At 44.5% G+C, this 16,514-nt stretch overlaps 1 protein-coding gene across 1 annotated transcript; it reads left to right on the top strand.

The window, feature by feature from the left end:
* The first annotated feature begins 1,785 nt into the window (after nucleotides 1–1,785).
* On the top strand, nucleotides 1,786–12,838 carry LOC140208535 (uncharacterized). Its single transcript, XM_072277280.1, has 2 exons — nucleotides 1,786–1,805; nucleotides 8,876–12,838. The coding sequence occupies exon 2, from the start codon at nucleotides 9,275–9,277 to the stop codon at nucleotides 10,397–10,399; it is 1,125 nt and encodes a 374-aa protein (XP_072133381.1). The 5' UTR covers nucleotides 1,786–1,805; nucleotides 8,876–9,274; the 3' UTR covers nucleotides 10,400–12,838.
* The last annotated feature ends 3,676 nt before the right edge of the window (nucleotides 12,839–16,514 follow it).

Below are 16,514 nucleotides of genomic sequence, written 5' to 3'. Positions count from 1 at the left end.
GTGAGTTCACAATAAATAGAGGCCACATTTCTGTCCGGAGTGAGTAAAGAGATTTACTCAATCATCCCAGCTGCTGCAACACCAGTAATTTCACATCAGGGAGGAAGGTCAAATTAGCTCCGTGTTAAATCACGGTGACTGAAGGCAGCTGCAGGTTCATGAGGGATTGTTACTGACAGATTCTGCAGTTCTTGCGCTGCTCATGGCACCCAGGACTGAACCCTGGTCACTAAGCACTGGAGGAGTCCGTTCTGCTGATGTTAGCCTTAAACTAGACTGGTGTTTAATATTGTGGATCTTTGAAAGATAAATCAGTTCTCTATCATATCCCGATCTCAGGTACTTACTGTCTGTACCACACTCACAACGTACACTAGAGAGGCCACTCAGCCCGTCTGATCCCTGCCCATGTTTCTGTTCCATATCAGTATATGAACATCTATCCTTGCCGTTCCCCTCTCACCCTCCCTGTGATGACAGGTTGCAGCCAGTCATCACTGCGTGGGATAGGAGACTTCCCTTGAATTTCATAAAATTCATAGAAATCATAGAAATCTACAGCACATTACAGACAATTTGGCCCGAGGTTGTGGGTAACTTACTCTAGAAACTGCCGCGAATTACCCTACCGCATAGCCCTGCATTTTCCTAATCACCATGCAGCTATCTGGGAGTCTCTTAAAAGACCCAATTTTATCCGCCTCTACCACCGTCGCTGGCAGTGCATTCCACACACACACCACTCTTTGTTTAAAAAAAAACTTAGCTCTGACATCTCCTCTGTACCTCCTTCCAATCACCTTAACCCTATGCCTCCTCATGTTGGCCGTTTCAGCCCTGGGAAAAAGCCTCTGACTATCCACACGACCAATGCCTCTAATCATCCTATACGCCTGCATGAATGTCCTGCATGATTTTCTCCAGTCTGCATAAGACGACGAGCTCACTGTGGTTTTGATTTTCCCCAGGGCTCAGGACGAAGTTGGTTAAACTCCTTCTTCCCTGATGTTTTCAATGTTTGGGTCATTTTCACTCATTTCAAAGGACTGTGCTTCAGACAGCTGGGTTGTTGCAATGCACCTCTGAAGTTTGGCAGCAGACTAGCGAGTGAATCTTTGAATGTGCAGAGTCAGAAACCAAAGGGTTGCCAGCCTGAGTCAGGGCTCTGGGGCTCAAGAGAGAGATGGGGTCTGGCGTTTACGAGGAGGAAGAAGAATGAGACCAGCATGATGTGGCAACAAATGAAAGATCAGAAACATTTGGAAACTGCTTGATCGAAAAAAAGATGGTTATTTTTTGCAAATTACTGGTGGAAATCAACAGATCAGGCAGCAAATGTGGAGAGAATAAATAGACAACATTTAGGCCGAGCTCCTTCAGCATGCCTGGACTGTATACTCCTCTGCTGAGCTGCTGCCTGAACTGCAGAGTTCCTCCAGCATTTTGTGTGTGTGCGTCTCTGTATTTCCAGCAACTGCAGAATCTCTTGTGTTTCATATCTGTATTTGTAAGAGAATTGTACTTTGGCATTAGATACACGTTGATATTAAGTAAATTGTTTATGGGAGCCACTTTCTGCGTTAAAACAGCTGCTGAATTTTCTATACACACAAAAAAAACGGAGATATGGACATGAAACCGGTGCTTGCAGACACTGTTAATGGCACCGTGATTACCCATAAAACCCTGCGTATGAAGTTTCGCTTCCGCTGAAGCGCCGATCAAATGCGCAGGCGTCAGGATCGATGACGTTCGAATGCACGCATGCGCACATAATACAGAGGGCCTCAGGCGGATCTGTGCAGGTAGGAGGAAATTGGCGGGCGGTTATTTGTCAACACCGACTTCGGGTAGTTGCTGTGACTCCGGACTCCGTGACCCGCAATCCCGGGACAGTCCTGCTCTCTTCCCTCTCTCTCAGCCCCACCATCCGTACACGGGCCCCGGGGAGCTTCCGGCTGATGAGGGAATGGGAACCGATGGGTCTCTCAGACAGAGCTGAGCTCCAGCTGTCTAAATGCAAGGATCGGGAACTCGGAGAAAGGGAACAAAATCTTTTACATCAGCTGTTGTGAAAATCACCTTTGTTCTGCCTCCAGTCACAAACAAGAGAAAATCTGCAGATGCTGGAAATCCGAGCAACACACACAAATTGCTGGAGGAACTCAGCATTAGTACTCTTTTCCATAGATGCTGCCTGGCCTGCTGAGTTCCCCCAGCATTTTGTGTCTGTTGCTTGTTCCACCCCCTCTTGTTCTGGACTTTCTACCCGTGAGAACATGTTTTGTCCCACTCTCTCTGGGTACATAATGATATCAAACACCTTTGCCCTGGGCAACAAGTAGCTTTCACATCACAAATGTGCCAGACTCCAATGAGACAGACTACTGCCCTTCCCTTCATATTCATTGGCATTGCCATCACTGAGTTCACCACCGTCAGTCACCTGGGGGAGGGTTCAGGGGAAATATTTATGTACAATACAGAAACTGGTGTTACCTGTGTGTATTGTGGTGATGCAAAAGTTGCTGGAGAATTTGCAAGTGGGAAGAAGTGGAGTGATATTTGGAAATCTGACCTTTTTAAGAGTCATTTAGCAAGCAAACCACATATGGACGGTGTGGAACAGTTGTGGAGAGAAAATCCTTCATTACCCGCTACAGGCCTACTATACAGGTTGTGTGAGAGTGCAGATGAACTTGATCAAACCCATAGGACATCACAGTTCTTATTGACAGTGATTTGCTAGCTGTTAAAATGAATGGCTCTCTATTTAAAATTCACTGTGCACGTATTGTCACTGAGTAAAAAAATGCACAGTAGAAGCTTTATGTGCACACTGGTCATTACAAATTAGAGGGGACATTGGTGGGAAGGTGGGGAGACCTCCAGTGTCCTTGATGCCCTCACTTACAAGATGTACATCCAGCTGCAGCTTGTAACCCTGCACTTTACGTAGTTGGAACTTGAAATGGATGAATTTTGGATCAGCTGGGAGTTGGAAGGGGTAATAGATATGACATGAAGAGAGGTGAGTTACACCCAAGGTGCGGGACACGGGAAACTGGGTGAGAGTCAGGAAGGGGAATGAGGACCAATATCATAGTGGTAAGGCTTGCTAGTGCTAGTGTGGGGAGAGGGTGATGTGGTTAAAATAAGTTGTAGGGGGAGTGGGAGCCAGAATGACAGAACAGAGAGTGGAGAGGCTGAATTGAATTGAATTGACTTTAATACATACATCCTTCATATACATGAGGAGTAGAAATCTTTACGTTACATCTCCGACTAAATGTGCAATGTGTAATTTATAGTCATTTATAATAAATAGTTTGTACATAGGACAGTCAATATAACATAGAAATGCAATTGTATCAGCATGAATTAATCAATCTGATGGCCTGGTGGAAGATGATGTCCCGGAGCCTGTTGGTCCTTTTGCTGTGGTACCGTTTCCTGGATGGTAGCAGCAGGAACAGTTTGTGGTTTTGGTGAATTGGGTCCCCAATATCCTTTGGGCCCTTTTTACACACCTGTCTCTGTAAATGTCCTGAAATAGTGGGAAGTTCACATCTACAGATGTGCTGGGCTGTCCGCACCACTCTCTGCAGGTTCCTGCGATTAAGGGAAGTACAGTTCCCATACCAGGCAGTGATGCAGCCAGTCGGGATGCTCTCAGTTGTGTCCCTGTAGAATGTTCTTAGGATTTGGGGCCCCATCCCGAACTTCTTCAACCGTCTAAGGTGAAAGAGGTGCTGGTGTGCTTTTTTCACAACACAGCCGGTATGTACAGACCATGTGAGATCCTCGGCGATGTTTGTGCCGAGGAACTTAAAGCTGTTCACCCTCTCAACCCCAGATCCATTGATGTCAATAGGGGTTAGCCTGTCTCCATTCCTCCTGTCGTCCACAATCAGCTCCTTTGTTTTTGTGACAATGAGCGAGAGGTTGTTTTCCTGACACCAGTCAGATGTTGTTCAGACCTCAGATAGAGTCAGCAATCAAATGGTTGAGCATGGTGCAATGAATGTGCTGAGCTGTGTATATCACAATGCAAGAAGCATCGTAGGAAAGCCAGATGAGCTCAGGACGGGGAATTATCATATTGTACCTTGGTTTTCAAGAGATATTTAGGCCCCAGTTATTTTGTTACTCTAAATGCCTCAGACTGTTGGGTGCTACCAAGACTCATTAGTGACTACAGTAACATAATTCCACCCCCTGAGCTCATCTGACTTTTTTTTTAATCGTCTTCTGTTGGTTCCTAAAAGCTTTCCAATAGTTTTTGCTCTCTTGTTTGCCCTTTCTTTTGCTTTTATGTTGGCTTTGGCTTCTCATTTCAGCCACGGTTGTGTCCTCCTGCCTTTCCAATGCTTCCACTTCTTTGGGATGAATCTGTCACTCAGGTCCCGAATTGCTCACAAAAGCTCCAGCCATTGCTGCTCCATTGTCACTCCTACCTTTTCCCTTCCAAACAAGTTTGTCCAGCTTGTCTGTCATAAAAATATGGAGTAGTTCAGTACAGAAACAGGGTATTTGACCCATCTGGTCAATGTCGAAAAAACATTTCATCTGTCTAATGCAACTACCTTCACCAGGAACATCGCCCTCCATACCCCGACCATCCAGGTACCTATCAAGCTTCTCTTAATTGTGAAATCAAGCTCATATTCACCACTTGTGCTGACATCTCATTCCACACTCTCACGACCATTTCAGTGAAGGGCTTTTCCACGTGTTCCCATTACATTTTCTCCTTCCCCACTTACCCATGACCTCTGGTTGTCATCCCTCCCAACCTCAGTGGAAAAAGCTGCTTGCATTTACCCGATCTATACCCTCATAATTTTGTAAACTTCAAACAAATCTTCAAAGCAATATATAATTTCTTTGTTTATGTTTGGAGCCTTTTTGAGGTGTATAAGATGATGAGGGGCATTGATCATGTGGATAGCCAGAGGTTTTTCCCCAGGGTTGAACTGGCTAACACGAGGGGGCATAGTTTTAAAGTGCTTGGAAATAGATACCAAGGGGATGTCAGGATTAAGTTTTTTTTACACAGAGAGTGGTGGGTGTGTGGAATGCACTGCCAGCAACGGTGGTCGAGGCAGATACAATAGGGTCTTTTAACAGCCTCTTAGATAGGTACACGGAGCTCAGTAAAATAGGGGTCTATGTGCTAGGGAAATTCCAGGCAGTTTCTAGAGTAAGTTACATGGTTGGCACAACATTGTGGGCTGAATGGCCTGGAATATGCTGTAGATTTCTATGCTCTATGTTGAAGAGTGAAATGACTTTGGCTATCCTACAATCCTCAGATAACTCCCCTGTCACTAAGGATGATTTAGTTATATCTGCTAGGGCCCCAACGACTTCTGCACTGCCTCCCGTGGGGTCCAAAGGAGCACCTTGTCATGCCCTGGAGATTTATCCACCCTAATCTGCCTCAGGATGGCAATCACCTCCTCTTCGTTAATCCGTACAGGGTCCACGATTTTAATGCCGCTTTTCCACAATCCCATAGACCCTGTGTCCATCTCCTGAGTAAATGAGATGAAAAATATATTTGAGATAGAACCATAGAAACTACAGCACAGAAACAGGCCCTTTGGCCCTTCTTGGCTGCGCCAAACCATTTTCTGCCTAGTCCCACTGACCTGCACACGGACCATATCCCTCCATACACCTCCCATCCATGTATCTGTCCAATTTATTCTTAAATGTTAAAAAAGAACCCGCATTTACCACCTCGTCTGGCAGCTCATTCCATACTCAGATCTCCCCCATCTGCTTTGGTTCCACACATGGTTTGCCATTCCGGTCTTCCAGAGGACCAATTTTGTGCATTGCAGTCCTTTTGCTCTTAATCTATCTCCAGAATCCCTGAGGATTATCCTTCATCTTTTCTGCAAGGGGAATCTCATGCCTTTTAGCCATCCTGATTTATTTCTTATGTGTTCTCTTGCATTTCTTAAACTCCATAAGAACCTACCTGCCTGTCCCTGTTCTGCAACTCCATTTTGTGCTTCACCAGGGTCTCAATATCTCTTGAAAACCAAGGTTCCCTACAATTTCTATCTTTACCTTTTATTCTGACAGGCACATACCCGCCTTGTACTTTCAAAATTTCGGTTTGAAGGCCTCCCATTTACCAAGCGCACCTTTGCCATAAAGCAGCCTGTCCCAGTCCACAGTTGCCAGATCCTAGTGTCATAATTCCAGATGTTGATCCATGTCCTGAACACATCCGCCTTTCCTACGCTGCTCCCTGTATTGAAATGTACAGGATTGAGCATATTCACTGCACCATGCTCAATGTTTTTAATTCCTGACTTTGCCTAAGGACTGAACAACATCTGTCTCCACAACACCTCCACTATCTGTTCTGTTATTCAGGCTCCCATTCTCCCTGCAACTTTAGTTTAACCCTCCCCTACTCCCACCTCCCACCATGCAGCTCCATCACCCCTTTGGCTTTCATCTCCCAGATCAATAAAAAAGAGGTGCATACCAGGTACGGGCAGATAGGAACAAATGGGATACTTATGAAGTACGGGAAATTCAGGTGAACACTTATGAAAGAAATAAAAGAAGGCATGAGGTTGCCCCAACAGACAAGGTGAAGGAGAATCCTCATGGATTCTGCAGATATGTTAAGTGCGAAAAGATGGCAAGGGGAAAAATTAATTCTCTGGAAGGTCAGAATGGTAATCGATATGAGGAGACAAATAGATGGGGGAGATATTTTCTGCATCCGTATTTACTCAGGAGATGGTCACAGAGTCTATAGAAGTGAGGGAAAGCAGCATCAACTTCATGGACCCTGTAAAGATTACAGAGATGGAGCTGTTTGCTGTCTGAAGGCAAATTAGCGTGGATAAATCCCCAGGGCCTGACAAGTTGTTCCCTGGGACCCTGCGGAAGACAAGTGCAGAAATTGTTGGGGCCCAAGCACAGATATTTAAGTCATCCTTAGTGACAGGTGAGGTACTGGAGGATTGGAGGACAGCCGATGTTGTTCTGCTGTTCAAGAAAGGCTCTAAAAATAAACTAGGAATTTATACATTGGTGAGCCTGACATTAGTAGTGGGAAAGTTATTGGAATGTGTGTGCAGGAGACGGATATACAAGTATTTGGATTGATGTGGACTGATTAAGGATAGGCAGCAGATCATGTCTATCCAATCTTATAGAGTCTCTCGAGGAAGTTATCAGGAAAGTGGATGAAGGCAAGGCAGTGGATGTTGTCTACATGGACTTTAGCAAAAGCACTTGACAAATTCTCATATGGGAGTTTGGTCAAGAAGGTTCAGTCACTCAACATTCAAGATGAGATAGTAAATTGGATGAGACACTGTCTTTGGGAGAAGCCAGAGTGTGGTAGCAGATGGTTGCCTCTCTGACTGAAGGCCTGTGACTAGCGGTGTGCCACAGGGATCAGTGCTGGATCTGTTACTGTTTGTCACCTATATCAGTAATCTGGATGATAGTGTGGTTAACTGGATCAGCAAATTTGTGGATGACACCAAGACTGGGGGTGTAGTGGACAGTGAGGAAGACTATCATGGCTTGCAGTGCGACCTGGACCAGATGGAAAAATGGGTGAAGAAATGCAAAATGGAATTTAATGGAGACAAGTGTGAGGTGTTGCATTTTGGTAGGACCTAGAATTGCACAGTGAATGGTCGGTTACTGAGTAACGCTGTAGAAGGAAGGGATCTGGGAATACATGTCCATAATTCACTGAAAGTGGTGTCACAGTTAAATAGGGACGGAAAGAAAGATTTTGGCATATTGGCCTTCATGAACCAAAGTACTGAGTACAGGAGATGGATGTTATGTTCACACTGCACGAGACATTGGTGAGGCCTAATTTGGAGTATTGTGTGCAGTTTTGGTCACCAACCTACCGGAAAGATGTAAAAGGGGTTGAAAGAGTTCAGAGAAAATTCATAAGGATGTTGCTAGGTCTGGAGGACTTGGGTTATGAAGAAAGATTGAACAGGTCAGGACTTTATTCCTTGGAATGTAGAAGATTGAGTGGAGATTTGATGGAGGTATACGACGATTATGAGGGTTCTCGATATGGTAAGTGCAAGCTGGCTTTTACCACTGAGATGGTGGGTCTACAACTAGAGGCCATGGGTTAAGGGTGAAAGGTGAAACGTTAAGGGGAACATGAGGGGAAACTTCTGCACACAGACCGTCATCCGGGTGTGGAATGAGCAGCCAGCACAAGTGGTGAATGCGAGCTCAATTTCAACATTTAAGAGGTTTATATACGTACCTGGATGGTAGTAGTATGGGATTGGGCAGTTTAAATAGTTCAGCACAAACTAGATGGCCCAAAGGGCTTGTTTCTGTGTTGTAATTTTCTATGACTGTGAAAAGAACCTGAAATAATACAAAAATTCACTCTAAGTCCTTTTAACAGCTGTGTGGACCAACCATTCATCTCAGCAGGAATTTTTTATATGGTGTTAAAACTGTGGCACCTTAAGTTAATAATACAAGAAAACCCCAGTTGCATGTCAAGAAAGACTATTTGCGTGAGAGTGTTTCAGTTACTGTGGGGCCAGGCACCCATGCGGCTCAGCAGGAACAGGGAATAATACCAATGGAGAGAGTCAAACTGAGCCAAGGAACAGACTGGAGATGGCAGAAATGCCCCATTCTGATAGAGACAGGAAGAGCATCAGGGAATTGATGGTCATTCCAGATACCAGCACTGCGACCAGTCAGAAGATGATTTCTCTGTCCAACTTGGGTTGAACCTCACTGTAACAGTGTGATACCAGAACAAACCTTGGCAACTCAAGTAATCTCATCTGAAATGTTGTCCTTCACCCATTGATGGATTTTGTAAATCTTTTTACAGGTTAAAACGAGAAGTAATTTGTCTCCAGGAATCTCAAACACCAGTTTTGCTGTCTCTGTCTAGACATTTAAGAAGTGGAGCAAGGGATTCAATCAACCATCTTTCCTGCTCAGACAGTGGGGAGGGATTCACTTGATCATCTGACAGACTGGCACAGTCGTCATTCTACACAGGAGAAAGGCCGTTCACCTGCTCAAACAGTGGGAATCGATTCACTGGGTCATCTCAATTGAAAGTACATCAGCAAGTTCACACTGGGCAAGGCCTTTCACCTGTTCTGTGTGTGAGAAAGGATTCAGTCAGTCGTCTCACCTGTGGACACACCAGTCAGTTCACACCGGGTAGATGCTGGTCATCTGCTGAATTTCTGGGAAAGGATTGACTCAGTCATTTGACGTAATGGCTGACCAGCGTGTTTACACCGGGGAGTGGACGTTCACCTGCTCAGACTGTGGGAAGAGATTCACTCGGTCATCCCACCTACAGAGTCATCAGCGAGTTCACACTGGGGAGAAGCCATTCACCTGCTCAGACTGTGGGAAGGGATTCACTCAGTCTTCCACCCTACTGGTACATCAGCGAGTTCACACTGGGGAGAAGCCGTTCACCTGCTCAGTATGTGGGAAGAGATTCACTCGGTCATCCCACCTACAGAGTCATCAGCGAGTTCACACTGGGGAGAAGCCGTTCACCTGCTCAGTCTGTGGGAAGAGATTCACTCAGTCATCCACCCTACTGTTACATCAGCGAGTTCACACTGGGGAGAAGCCGTTCACCTGCTTAGTCTGTCAGAAGAGATTCAGTCGGTCGTCCCACCTACAGTGTCATCAGCGAGTTCACACTGGGGAGAAGACGTTCACCTGCTCAGAATGTGGGAAGAGATTCTCTGAGTCATCCCACCTACGGAGTCATCAGCGAGTTCACACTGGGGAGAAGCCGTTCACCTGCACAGAATGTGGGAAGAGATTCACTCAGTTATCCAACCTGCAGAGTCATCAGCGAGTTCACACTGGGGAGAAGCCGTTCACCTGCTCAGTCTGTAGGAAGGGATTCACTCGGTCATGCGACCTACAGAGTCATCAACGAGTTCACACTGGGGAGAAGCCATTTCCCTGCTCTGTATGTGGGAATAGATTCACTCGGTCATCCGACCTACAGATTCATCAGCGAGTTCACACTGGGGAGAAGCCGTTCGGCTGCTCAGTCTGTGGGAAGGGATTCACTCAGTCATCCAACCTACAGAGTCATCAGCGAGTTCACACTGGAGAGAAGCCGTTCACCTGCTCAGTCTGTGAGAAGGGATTCACTCACTCTTCTGCCCTAATGATACATCAGCGAGTTCACACTGGGGAGAAGCCGTTCACCTGCTCGGAATGTGGGAAGAGATTCACTCGATCATCCAGCCTACAGAGACATCAGCGAGTTCACACTGGGGAGAAGCCATTCACCTGCAAAGAATGTGGGAAGGGATTCACTCAGTCATCCCAACTACTGGCACATCAGTCAGTTCACAATGGGCAGTGACCGTTGTTATGAATCCCTAGGTTTCATTTGCTGTGGGCTGTCATTTTAAGAGGGAGAGAGATTAAGGCGAATCAGTCTGACTCGCATCTCGTTTACATCACTCACAGCTTGTTTAGTTTTAACCGAGGACACAGACACTCAGAGTCAGGTGGAGATAAAGGAGGAAAAATGGAAGGTTCAAAACAAGGGAACGAGTGGCCAAGGGTCACTGTTTAGAACTTTCCTCTGCCCACAAGGTTGGGTTAATTATCGATTCAGCATACATTGAATGTGTGGTTGTCACCTCGTTTGATCTATAGGAGTGGATCGGATTTGGGGTATCCTGTGAAGACCACTTATGTGTTAACCCTTGCCTGGGTGTGGTGTGGTAATTCACTTGAAGATGATACCCCTTGTGACAAGTCACTTTCGGTGATAATTCGTATGTGGATTTGGAACAACGATGGATAAGTTCTACAGCAACTGTTCTCTTACCACCGTGGAAACTGTGGAATTTGACATAATTGCCTTCTCTCAACATTTACCCTGGATTACAAATCTCTCTCTCTCATCACCTATTCTATGATTGAGCTGAACTTCCATACTTTACCGTCTCAAGACTCCAAGCCTTGTTTCCCCCGAGCTCAGTTGGGTGGGAGTTATATTTACACACATATATACACATACCACTGTTAACTATTGTTTATAGAACATAGAATAGTACAGCACAGTACAGGCCCTTCGGCCCACAATGTTGTGCCGACCCTCAAACCCTGCCTCCCATATAAGCCCCCACCTTAAATTCCTCCATATACCTGTCTAGTAGTCTCTTAAACTTCACTAGTGTATCTGCCTCCACCACTGACTCAGGCAGTGCATTCCACGCACCAACCACTCTCTGAGTGAAATATCTTCCTCTAATATCCCCCTTGAACTTCCCACCCATTACCTTAAAGCCATGTCCTCTTGTATTGAGCAGTGGTGCCCTGGGGAAGAGGTGCTGGCTATCCACTCTATCTATTCCTCTTATTATCTTGTACACCTCTATCATGTCTCCTCTCATCCTCCTTCTCTCCAAAGAGTAAAGCCCTAGTTCCCTTCATCTCTGATCATAATGCATACTTTCTAAACCAGGCAGCATCCTGGTAAATCTCTTCCGTACACTTTCCAATGCTTCCACATCCTTCCTATAGTGAGGTGACCAGAACTGGACACAGTACTCCAAGTGTGGCCGAACCAGAGTTTTATAGAGCTGCATCATTACATCGCAACTCTTAAACTCTATCCCTCGACTTATGAAAGCTAACACCCCATAAGCTTTCTTAACTACCCTATCCACCTGTGAGGCAACTTTCAGGGATCTGTGGACATGTACCTTGAGATCCCTCTGCTCCTCCACACTACCAAGTATTCTGCCATTTACTTTGTACTCTGCCTTGGAGTTTGTCCTTCCAAAGTGTACCACCTCACACTTCTCCGGGTTGAACTCCATCTGCCACTTCTCAGTCCACTTCTGCATCCTATCAATGTCTCTCTGCAATCTTTGACAATCCTCTACACTATCTACAACACCACCAACCTTTGTGTCGTCTTCAAACTTGCCAACCCACCCTTCTACCCCGACCTCCAGGTCGTTAATAAAAATGACGAAAAGTAGAGGTCCCAGAACAGATCCTTGTGGGACACCACTAGTCACAATCCTCCAAACTGAATGTACTCCCTCCACCACTACCTATCTTGCTTAAGTTACTATATTAGAAGTAGATACTAATAAAGATAGTGGTTTTAACATCAAAACCAGACTCCAGGTGTAGTCTGTTGCTGCTGGTTCATTTTTAAAGTGTTAGGGTTCGTAAAAAAATTGGGGCCTGCATCCTGGATATGAACAGATTTGGGGCCGTATAGATTACTTATCGATTTCATTGGTGAAATCCCTTTTGATTTATTTGTGTGTAGAAAATGAGAAGCAATGGATGTTGATACATGTCTGGAAGCGCCAACCTCTGAGGCATTAGAGGACGCCAGAAGGATTGAGTTATTGAGTATTGCTAAAAGTTAAAACTTGCTAAGATGAAATTGACAATGAGGAGGTCACAGATGCAGAGGATAATAGCTGAGTATTATGTATCTGAGGGTGTGTTTAAAGTGGAAGAGTTGGAGGTGTTTCCTGAAAGTAAACCTAGTGAGCTTGAGCTCCCGTACAAGTTAGAAAAAATAAAGATGGAGGTTGTGGAAAGACAGAGGCAGTTTGAGGCAGGAAAACAGAGAGAAGAGGCAGAAAAACAGGGAGGAAGCAGAAAGGTAGAGGATGTTCAAACTGAAAAAGATAGAGAGATTGCAGCAAAGAGGTCTAGCGTGAGACTCTGGTGATAAGTTTCAGGCCAGTCGGGAAGTTAAATTGGTACCCCCATTTGACGAGGCAGAGGTTGATAAATACTTTCAGCATTTTGAAAAGGTTGCTCAGGGTTTAAAGTAGTGGAAAGAGGGTTGGCCCATTCTCTTACAAAGTGTAATTAAGGGGAAGGCTCAGTGAGCCTATTCTGCTTTGACAGTTGATGAAGCAGCTGATTATGACACAGTGAAACAGGCTGTGCTCAAAGCTTATTAGTTGGTCCCAGAAGCATACAGGCAAAAGTCTAGAAATTTGAGGAAATCATGAACTAGATTTATATGGAATTTTCTTATGAGAAGTTTGTGTGTTTTGACCACTGGTGCACGTATAAAAATGTAAATGATGATTTCAACAGCTTGAAAGAGTTGGTTTCAATTGAAGAATTCAAAAGATGCATCCTTGATTTAGATTTAGATGAAAAGGATGCTGCCACTTTGCAGGAGTCTGCTAGATTAGCAGATGAGTTTGCTTTAACTCATAAGATTAAGCTTACCCCAAATAAGAGCTTCCAAAAGAGTAGCAGGGATAACCAGGGTAAACCAGAAATTAAAGATGGGATTAGTAATAAGGTAAGAATGAAGGGAAGCAGTTGAAGGAGAAATATTCTGGTCTCTCTTGTTACTATTGTCAGACAGCGCATATGATGGCTAATTGTTCTGTCCTGAAGAAGAAAAAGGAAAAGGAGGCAGTCCCACATGCCTGTGATCAGTATGTTGAAGCACCTATAAACCCACAGGGTTCTGAACATTTTGTTGCAGCTCATTTAAGGACTGAGAGGTCTGACCGAGTTAAGAAGAGATTCGATCATTTTATGTCAGATGGGTTTGTATTAGTAATGGAAGGGTCAACACCGGTACCAGTGAAAATTCTTCGAGAAACTGGGGCTTCTCAGTCACTTATGTTAGACAGCCTTCTAAAGTTTGGTGGTGAGACTAACATTGGTGAGGTAAATCTTATTAAAGGCATTGGGGGTGGCATGGTTTCTGTGCCATTGCACAGGGTAATTTTACAGTCAGGGTTGGTTTTGGGACCTGTTAAAATTGGATTATGCTCCAGTTTACCAGTGGAAGATGTTACTTTGCTGTCAGAGAATGACCTGGCAGATGGTAATGTTGTTCCTGCAGTGCAGTTGCCAGCTAAGCCAACCACTGACGACCCACAGACGGATTTTAACATTTATCCTTCCTGCACAGTAACTCGAAGTACGGCGAAAAAGTCTGCTAATGCAGACGGTTCTGTGCAGCACGATTCTGATACCCAAGATAGCCAAAATCGGGATTCAGGTTATGATGACTTGTCAGGGAATTTTCTGCCTTCATTGTTTCAACAGGATTCAGGTAGTAAGTCTGATGAGAAAGATTTATCCCTGTCTAGGAAGGAGTTTATAGCAGAACAGGACCGAGACCCTGAGAGTGAAGCTTTATAAGAAACATCTCTCTCAGATGATGAGATTAAGAAAATGTCAGTAGGGTATTATCTCAAGGATGGAGTGTTAATGAGGAAGTGGAGGCCACCTGCTATACCTGCGAGTGAGGAATGGACAATTATTCACCAAGTTGTAGTTCCTAAAGTTTATAGGACTGAAATTTTAACTTTGGCCCACACTATGCCCTTAGATGGCCATTATGGAGTGAATAAAACTGTAAACAGGATTATAAAGGAATTTTACTGGCCTAATTTGAGGAAAGGTGTTGTGACCTTTTGCAGAACCTGTCACACTTGTCAAGTTGTGGGTAAACCTAATCAGGTCACCCCAGTGGCCGCACTCCGGCCTATACCTGCATTCAGAGAACCCTGTTCCAAAGTTATAGTGGATTGTGTTGTCCCATTGCCAAAGACTAAAGCTGTCCATCAGTATTTGCTAACTATTATGTATACCGCATCCACATTCCCAGAGGCAATACCTCTCAGAAATATTAAAGCTAAGACTGTGACGAAGGCTCTTAAGTTTTTTTTTACTTTATTTGGTTTGCCTAAAGAAATCCAGTCTGATCAAGGAAGTAATTTTACATCTGGATTATTCCAGCAGGTAGTTTATGAACTGGGAGCTAAACAAATTACGTCGTCTGCGTACCATCCAGAATCACAAGGGGCTTTAGAAAGATTTAATTCTACTGTCAAAACAATGATTAAGACATACTGTGTTGAAAATGGAAAAGACTGGGGTGAAGGAATACATTTGCTTTTGTTCGCAGTAAAGGTTGATTTATACTTGTGCGTTCGGGATATGCCGTATCCTACACCGTAGGCCCAATTTAATTTTTGCGTAGCCCTACGCCGTAGCGAGCATGCGTAGCTGTGTCTGCATCGCTTTGCACTTCGCCACCAAAATGCAAGTTGGTGGTGGGGTTTCTCTGACACTGTTGAACTTTTTCATGAGAGACATGGACAAGGAAATGCATTTCAAAGATTTTCAGATGTTGGCAGGTAGACTTGACGATTCGGTTCATTGTCTCCAACCATTTATTTTGCATCAGTGTACAGACATGGCAGACAAAAGCAACCAGAAATGCGATGCTACCAAGCGGACCAATCACAGTTGTTGCGCTCTGCGTCGCCGCGACGCGTGAGTTACTTTTTAGAGGAGGTGCACGTCACCCTACGGCGTAAGGTACACCGTGGGTATGGCGTAGGGTACGTAGTGCCGATGGCGTACACTTGACGCACAAGTATAAATCAGGCTTAAAAGAGTTGGTACAGGAGTCACTGGGCTTTAGTCCATTTGAACTTGTATTTGGTCATAGAGTGAGGGGACCTTTGACCTTGTTAAAGGAACAGTGGATTGATGGGGATGTACATGTTAACTTGTTAGACTATGTTTTGAAGTTCAGAAATAAACTACACCAAGCCTGTCATCTAGCGAGACAAAACGTAAAGATTTCTCAAAACAAAATGAAGTGTTGGTTTGATAAGCAGACCAAAACAAAAGAAAATATATGGTGGGGGATAATGTGCTTGCCTTATCTCCAATGTTGACGAATCCACTTCAGGCGAAATTCAACGGACTGTATGAAATAGTCTCTCAAATTAATGATGTGAATTATGTTATTAAAACACACGACCGACGTAAACTAACACAGGTGGTACACATCAATATGATAAAGCCTTATTCTGACAAGCAGGCACCATCGGTGAGTGTTGTCAAACATATAAATCTGACAGCCCTGAGAATGAAACAATTGACTCATCTGAGACTTTTCACAAGCCAAACATGGTCCCAGTTAGGCTAATGAACTCGGTTGTTCTCAAAAACGTGGACAACAGGTTGGCTCATCTGCAGCCAAAGCAACAACAACAGCTGAAGGAATTAATTCTGAGGTTTAAAGTTTTATTTCCCAATGTTCCCAAGCAAACCACGGTTGCAGTACATGACGTAGATATTGGTCAAGCCAAACCGATTAAACAACACCCATATCACATGAACGTAGAAAAGTGTAAATTGGCTGAGCAAGAAATTGAATATATGCTGAAAGTGGTATTATTAGGCCTTCAACATCAGATTGGAGCTCACCCTGCGTTATTGTGCCCAAACCTGATGGTAGTGTTAGATTTTGCACTGATTATAGGAAGGTAAATGCAGTAACAAAAACAGATGCCTATCCTATCCCTAGGGTGGATGATTGCATCGATAGGGTTGAAAAAGGTAATTTCTTACAAAGATTGATCTGTTGAAAGGGTATTGGTGTGTTCCATTGACGGACTGAGGTAGAGAAATTTCTGCATTTGTGACACCTTCTGGGTTGT

Source organism: Mobula birostris, chromosome 13 (assembly GCF_030028105.1).
Source record: "Mobula birostris isolate sMobBir1 chromosome 13, sMobBir1.hap1, whole genome shotgun sequence".
In the NCBI taxonomy this organism is placed as follows: Eukaryota; Metazoa; Chordata; class Chondrichthyes; order Myliobatiformes; family Myliobatidae; genus Mobula; species Mobula birostris.
Note: the sequence above shows the minus strand (reverse complement) of the source record. Positions and strands in the feature narration are given on the sequence as shown.

What these genes read in the sequence shown, in the direction of transcription:
- LOC140208535 (XM_072277280.1), top strand. Translation starts at nt 9,275, where the DNA reads ATGGCTGACCAGCGTGTTTACACCGGGGAGTGGACGTTCACCTGCTCA.